At 51.0% G+C, this 7414-nt stretch overlaps 1 protein-coding gene across 1 annotated transcript in view; it reads left to right on the plus strand.

Moving 5' to 3' along the window:
- TGM4 (transglutaminase 4) overlaps window positions 1-6845 on the plus strand; it is a 22014-nt gene extending 15169 nt beyond the window's left edge. Inside the window, 3 exon segments of the mRNA XM_007463905.1 lie at window positions 1374-1456; window positions 4026-4188; window positions 6765-6845. Coding sequence (XP_007463967.1) covers window positions 1374-1456; window positions 4026-4188; window positions 6765-6845 — 327 coding nt within the window.
- Window positions 6846-7414: the final 569 nt, after the last annotated feature.

Genomic DNA, 7414 nt, shown 5'->3' on the forward strand with positions numbered 1-7414 from the left:
TTATTTTTGGCTGTGTTGGGTCTTTGTTTCTGTGCGAGGGCTTTCTCTAGTTGCGGCAAGCGGGGGCCACTCTTCATCGCTGCGCGAGGGCCTCTCACTGTCGCGGCCTCTTGCTGCGGAGCACAGGCTCCAGGCGCAGGCTCAGTAGTTGTGGCTCATGGGCCTAGTTGCTCCGTGGCATGTGGGATCTTCCCAGACCAGGGCTTAGAACCCGTGTCCCCTGCATTAGCAGGCAGATTCTCAACCACTGTGCCACCGGGGAAGCCCTGAGGTGCCTTTTAACAGGTGTTCTAGCTTTGCCTGGCTGGCCTGCCTTTTAATTGGCTCTGACGGTATTTCAGGAATTAAGAGGTTTTAGCTAATATATCTGCATTGCCAAAGGCATGGAGAAACCACAGGGTGTTGGTGGGGAGGGGGAACTGTTTCGGAAGGGCTAGATATTTGAATGAATGTTACAAATGAGGTGAAGCCTGAAACATACAAAACATGATGTAAGCCCAGGGGATCCCTGGGTGGAGGAGGGGCACCAGGCCTGAGGTGTGGGTCCGAGGAAGAGGGCTCAGCCAGGGCCAGGTGGGGGAAGTGGTTACACCAGTGTCAGGTGTTCCGGCCAGATTAGAGGTAGGGGCACTCTGAGGGAAGAACAGAGCTTAGCTTCAGTTCTGCTTCTTTCTCTGGGTTGCTCTGTGAGGCAACTTGACTGACAGGCCCCTTTTGGGATTTGGAGTCTTGTCTGTGAGGAGGTATGATATCCAAGGGTATGGAAGGGAGCCCTGGTGTGGTGGGCGGGAGCCTGTGTATTAACCCTGGAGCTCGGGAAGGGCATCTATGGGAATCCTCCCTCACAAATGTCCCTTGTTTAAAGGGCCTTTCTGGGGAAGCCTCCTTGCACCCGTCTGTCTTGCTAGATGGGGCATCTCAGAACCACAGGCTGCAGGTGGGGCTGGGTGGTCCTTAGTTTGGTGAAGAGGGATCCTGCTTAGGGCTGCAAAGAGGCCAAGATACAGGTCAGGTGTGAACTCTGGTTGGCATGGGATGACATGTCTTGAGTTCCTTAAAAGAGAGTCTGACAAAGCTCAGGATGTCAGGTTATTTATACGTATACGTGATTGCTGGCAGCACCAGAAGCTAAAGAAAGGCATGGAACAGATTCTCCCCTAAAGCCTTCAGATACACACACACACACACACACACACACACACACACAAACACACACACATTTTCCTGGCTTGATATAACTCATCATTTTGGTTCTATTTCTCTGCTTTAACTTACCGTGAAAACATGTACCTGACTCACACATCTTCTCCCCCTCTTCTCATCCCCGCCCCACCACAGCTGGCCAGCCACTTATCGGCACTTACACATTCTAAAATGCCCTGCACATCCCTTTGACAGACACCAAGTTCTCTGTGGAAAGCCTGGGTGTCTCCCTGCTGCAGACCATTGACCAAGGGTGAGTCCACTTAAGCTGTTCTTACAAACAGTGCAGAAAATCTCTCCAGGACATAGATCTTTGCTCACGTGTGCAGGTATTTCTGAGATGTGAATTCACGGTAGGGGGTTATAGGGTCAAAATATAGATACATTTTGCTAATGCCAAATTGCTTTGGGAAAAGATTGCATTGATTTATTCTCCACCAGACAGATCTTTTTGATTTTTGCCAATATAATGGTTGAATAATTTCACTGTTGTTTTAATTTGCATTTCTATTTGTGAGGCTGAATATTTTTATGTTAATTGACTATCTCCTGTGAATTGCTTGTTCATATCTTTTACCTGTTTTCAGTCATTAATTTGTTCGTATTGTGTGTAGTCTTTATACAGAAAAGTGTTATTGCTGCAAATCATTTCACAGTCTTTTTTTAACCTCTAAATGCCTTTCACCACTAGAACTTTGCCATTCTAATGTAGCCAAGTTTGTTAATTCCTTCCTTTAGGGATGCTGGGTTTCATGTCACCCCAAGAATATATGTTTCTTATGCTTTTTCTAAAACTTTTGGCTTTATACTATTAGGCACCTGGAACTTAATTTTTTAGCGTGTGGAGTGATGTAGATAGAGCTCCAACTTTCTCAAATAATCTGTCATTTCCTAGTGTTTTGAAATGCTGCTTTCATACATCTGGGTCTCTGGACTCTTTCATTTGCTTATTTATCTTCTCCTACTGCAATGTCACACCATCTAAAGTATCGTAGTTCTATAGTACATATTGATACGTAGTAGGCAAATGCTCCTCACCACTGTTTTTCTTGTCCATAGAACTTTTAAAAGCTGTTGGGATTGAGATTGGCACTGCATTGAATTTACCAAGTTATCAGGGGGAGAATCATGCCAAGTGACTACACCAAGTCTTCCCATCCAGGCATGTGGGATATTGTTCCATTTATTCAGGTCTTCTTTGTTACATTTAGAAAAGTTTTATTGTTCATACACAATTTGTACATTCCTAGTTGGATTACTTCCAAGATGTATTTATAGCTTTTGTGAATGAAATATTTTTCATTATATTTTGTACTTGCTTGCTGGACTATATGGAAGCTGTTGATTTTGATACGCTGATAGATCTAGCAAAGGACTTGACCAAACTCTAATGCTTTGTTCCTGAACGAAGGTTTCTGATGGTCTGTTTCTTATAGGGTGTCTGAATATTCCAAGGAAAAACCAGTAAACTACTGTTTTCCTTAGACCTTAAGATACAGACAAATTAACTGGGGGAATATTGTTAAAATGTGTATTCTGATTCAGCAGGTGGGGTTGGAGGCTCCGAATCTGTGTCTCTAACAGGGCTCCCAGCTGATGCCAGTGTTGCCAGTAGTGTGGCCCCCAGAGCACATTTTAGTAGTGAGAGGCTAGATGATACCTTTTCTGTGATCCATCATAAAACAGATGTTCCTCTTGGATTTCATATGGAACAACTGTTGCTAATACCCATGGAGCAAGAACATCTGTAAACGCGGGCAGGATTCCTAGGAGGGTTTGTGAAATGTCAGAGCTGGAAGAGCCCCTGGAAGCTGGTTTAACCACCTTGCTTTACATCGGAGAATACTGAGGCTCAAAGAGGCGGTGGAGTCATCTAAAGCATCAGAGCTGTGCCCCAGATCAGGTAAGTGCCATACCGGGGCCAGTTTATTCTGACTAGCCAGGGGACTGGCCTTCAGCAAGCCTCAGAAACTGAACCTCAGTTTCCTCATCTATAAAATGGGGATAATAATACCTGTTCCCCGCATGGCACATCCGTGAAAGTCAAATGGGCCAAACAGCAAGAGGAAAATGGACAGAGAATGGCCTGAGTGCCTAAGAGGACCCAGGTCTGTCTGGCTCCAGAGGTCATGCTTGTTTCTGGCCCTTTGTCTTCCCCCAGGGTGATGGTGAGTGAAGAGGAAGCCTATAGACCCAGGGGGCACAGACTCAAACTGGCTAGGCCAGTTGGCGGTAACAATGGGGACAGTGGGGTGTTGTGGACAAACAGGAACAGGGAGGACCGTGGTAAACAGGAGTGGGTGCTGCCACTCAGCTCATCTAACTGAGACTGTGTAGAAACGTGGGCCCTGCACTTCCGGATCTTCTGACCTTTCAGAATAAGCTGGAGGAGCGTGTGTGTTCTACAGTGTAAAGCTCCTGGGTCTTAAAATGCGGCAATTAATTCAAGGTGTAAAAATCACTGTGTGGATCACACACAGCAAGTCAGAGGTTAAACTTGTCCTTAGCTTGTCAGTTTATAAACAGCGCTGCCAACAGCTGAGATGCTACTGGCACCCCTGCCCCGCCCTGGTGCCATGTTCCAACCCTGACAGGCTGCATCTGACTCTCCAGCATGGGTTTAATCATCAGTGTTCATCAAAAGCTCCCTAGGTGCTTCTCACAGCACCCAGCATGGATGCCTACGTGCTGTGTCCAGCAATGGCCAGGACCCTTCAAAGAGGCTGAGCTGAGGTTGGGACTCCTGGTTTCTCACACAACTTACCTCCCCTCTCCTGCAACATCCTCAGCTGAATGCATGTCTGTGTGTCTGAATTTTCCAGGACGGTGAAGCCAGGTGAGACCATTAGATTCCAAATAAAAGGCATCCCAACAATAGCTGGACTTGAGAAATTTATCAAGTTTTGTTCCAGTCAGGTGAAAGAGGTTCATGCTGAGAAGACTGTTCTCATCACAACTAGCCTTTGCCTGATGCCTTGGAAAGAGGCAGCAGCTCTGACTGGCTCTAAGCCTTGGCAGAGCGTTTCAGCATTTCCTGCTTTGGGATTAGCTTTTAGATAATTAGATTTTATCACTCATTAGATTTCAGATGATTAGATTTGATTACTCATATGAGGGCAGATTCAAGAGCCAGCTGGGTGAAAGTTAGCGTTCAAAGGCCAACACAAATCACAGGCAGCAGGACCCACTAGGCCAGGTCATGTGGAATCACAGGGTAGCCTGTTGACAGCTAGAAACGCCCAGCCTGGGCCACAGAACTTCACCTCCCTGCCTTGAGTCATGGCCTCAAAGAGCAGGGCCACCACTATCTGCAGTCAGAACCAAAGGCGTCCACAGCCACAGAGTCCCTCCCTGGAGACACAGGCTATCAGAAGCTGCTGCCCACTTGCCCCGTGAGGAGGGACCACCTCTTCAGCCCCAGAGTGCATCAGCCCTGGAAGCACCAGCCAAGTAGAGTCTTCTGCCAGAACTGGGCTGGGCCTGCTGGAAATATATTCTCTCCTCGCTATTGTCTGCCTGAAATCCCACCCCTATTCCTTCCCTGAGGGGGGCCTACCTGAGGAAGAGCAGGTAGACGGGGCCTTTCCCTCAGATCTCTGCACACACCGGGCCTGGGCCTGGGCCTGCCTGCCAAACCAGAAGCAGGACTGAGGGCCAAGTGCTGTCTGTTCACCTTTGACTTTCGACAACTTCAGGCAACTTGAAACTATGGCACCTAAAACCCAACTTCACAGCCCCTACGCTTCCCCATGGTTGGTGAGCCTTCGAGGCACCTGTCATGTAGTAGGCATGTCCAGTCTTCCATGTGGAAGGAGCCCCAGCCCCTTGGTGGTGGCGGATGACCCAGTGGTCCCACCTACTCGATGACTGATTGTGTTGGTAAGTTAAAATCAGGAACCTTCAAGGGGGCCCGATGCGGGGGTGGGGGGATGAGGGAGGGAGGGAGGAAGATGGTGAACGGCTCCACCTCTCCTGGTGAGGGAGCCTGCATACCTGCTCCCTCCATACAGCCCCTGAACCTTCTCCAAGGAAGCCACAGCCTCCTCACCTGGTCTCATCCAGACATTTCACTCTCACTCTAATACCTGAAACATGCCCCTCCTCCAGGCAGCATTGGGAGTGATCGGAGAGCACCCCTCCCCCTCATACCAGGCAGGCCCATCCCAGGCCCTTACCCTGCTGAGCACTCCCAGCTCACACGCAGTGAGGACAGCCAGCCCTGTGCTCCCCGGACATGCTGCTGGACCCCAGGTCCCCTTTTCAGGAAGGCCTTCCCTTGGGAATCATCTTGGATGTGGCCCTAGATGTGGTCTGTGAATTTGCTGATCCTGTTGCTTCAGTTCCTCTCTCTCATGGCCAAGGAGGTAAGATCCATCCCTCTGTACCTCCCATTCACTCCCCAATCCCCAGGAATAAAGCTGCCTTTGTGACCCTGTGGGCCTCCACCTCGGGGTGCAGAGGGGGCAGGCCAGCCAGAGGGGTCCTGACTTGGACCAGACCCAGGAAAAGAAGGGTGTTAAACAAGGTGCCCCTTTCTGACATTTGGGGTAAAGAAGACATCCCAAGGGGTGCCCCACGTCTGCCTTGCCCACCACCTCATCTCACCAGTGCTGGTGGCCCCATAGGGCTGGCCTGGAAGCAGAGCTGTGGGCAGCAGCACAGGGACCCACCAGAGATGCCCTCTCTGGTAGAGTGTGTGTGTGTGTGTGTGTGTGTATGTGGCGGGGGGCTGTTTCAATCTGCAGGCCCTGGCCACCACCCATCCTTTCAGACAGACATGATGGGCACTGTCTTGGGAGAACTGGCCTAAAACATTCAGGCCAGATTTCTGGTCAATTCTGCCCATGTGGGTGGTTAGACTCTCTCCAGGATGGACAGTTAAATGCAGTTCTCATGGGGGAGGTTAGAGTTCCGGTAGCTCTAAACAGGTTCTTCCTCCTGACCCTCCAGTGGGAATGGGCCGGTTTTTAGCCACAAGGCAGGACACCTCCGAGCTGACTCAGGGATTCTAGTATCTATAGAACGGGAGCTAAGTTTGGGTGTTACTGTCATAACTCAGGCTTGCTTCCAACCTGGGCCTGTCCCGTGTGCGTGTGTATAGCCTGCTGTTGGAGTCCTCCTCTCCCAAACCAAGCCTCAGCCCTGAAGGTAGCCGAGGCCGCCATGCCTTTCTTCTGGTTTAGGCAGGCACCAGGGGGAAGCCCTTTCGGGGGAGTGACCAGGATCCTTTCAGCCTTTCCAGGTCCATCTCTCCTGATGCCAGTGTCCCCACCCCAGGTTCCCAAGGCCAGCCCTGCTCTGTTCTTCCATCACAACCACACAGCCTTAGTTCTCAAAAGCCAGAAGCCTGGGCCCCAACCTTCTCAAGAGAAGACAGACATCCCAAGAAAGGACAGAGGCCAGTTCTTTTCTGCCCCTAGGCTGCCCTATTCAGAGCTTCCTTTGCTGGGTGAGGCTGCACAGGCTGTGAAGGGCGCCCGACCTCGGAGAATGGTTCCTGACAATCCCTCATGGGCAGGGGAGCTCAGAGCAAGTTTCTCATCTTCCTCTGTCACCCCTAGTCCACCCCCATCCCCGACCTGGTCCAACATGGGGAGAGGGAGGAGGGGTCAGAGGACGGCAAGGCCAAGGGGGTGGTGTGAAGGGAGCAGTGGGTGCAGGGGAGCGAGTGGTGCGCAGGAGCCCTGTGGCGACGATGCCGGCACATAGGGTGATGCGGCTGCCTGGTGCCTGGCCCTCTCCCCACAGTATCATTCATCTATCACCTCCACAGAGTCCTCGTCCTTCCTCTGCTCTGAGTGCTCCTCTGTTGTTTCTGTGTTCTCAGTGTCTGACAGCGATGCCACCTGTCGCACCCAGTCACTGTCACTGAGAGGCTTCGGATGACGCAGTCCGGAGAAGGGGTTGAACCAGTTCAGGGAAAAGTCTCCACCAAAGGTCTCTTTGACTGACTTCCAGCTGCCTGTGCGTTCCCTGGGCTGGTGCTTTCGTTTGAGGCGCTCAATGCCCTGGAGGGACAATGGGATTAAGAGGGTCAGCATGGGACAGCCGCGCACCATCAAACACACCCCAGGTCCCGGCAGAGCAGAGCACCAAGGCCCAGAGCCAGGGGCTCCCAGAGGGTGGGGAGGGGCTCAGAGCAGCACAGCAAGCAGGGCCTGTGTTTCCCACCAACTGCCCTCCTTTCCTTCCACAGGAGCAAGCGTGCCCG

Source organism: Lipotes vexillifer, unplaced genomic scaffold (assembly GCF_000442215.2).
Source record: "Lipotes vexillifer unplaced genomic scaffold, Lipotes_vexillifer_v1.1 scaffold1227, whole genome shotgun sequence".
In the NCBI taxonomy this organism is placed as follows: Eukaryota; Metazoa; Chordata; class Mammalia; order Artiodactyla; family Lipotidae; genus Lipotes; species Lipotes vexillifer.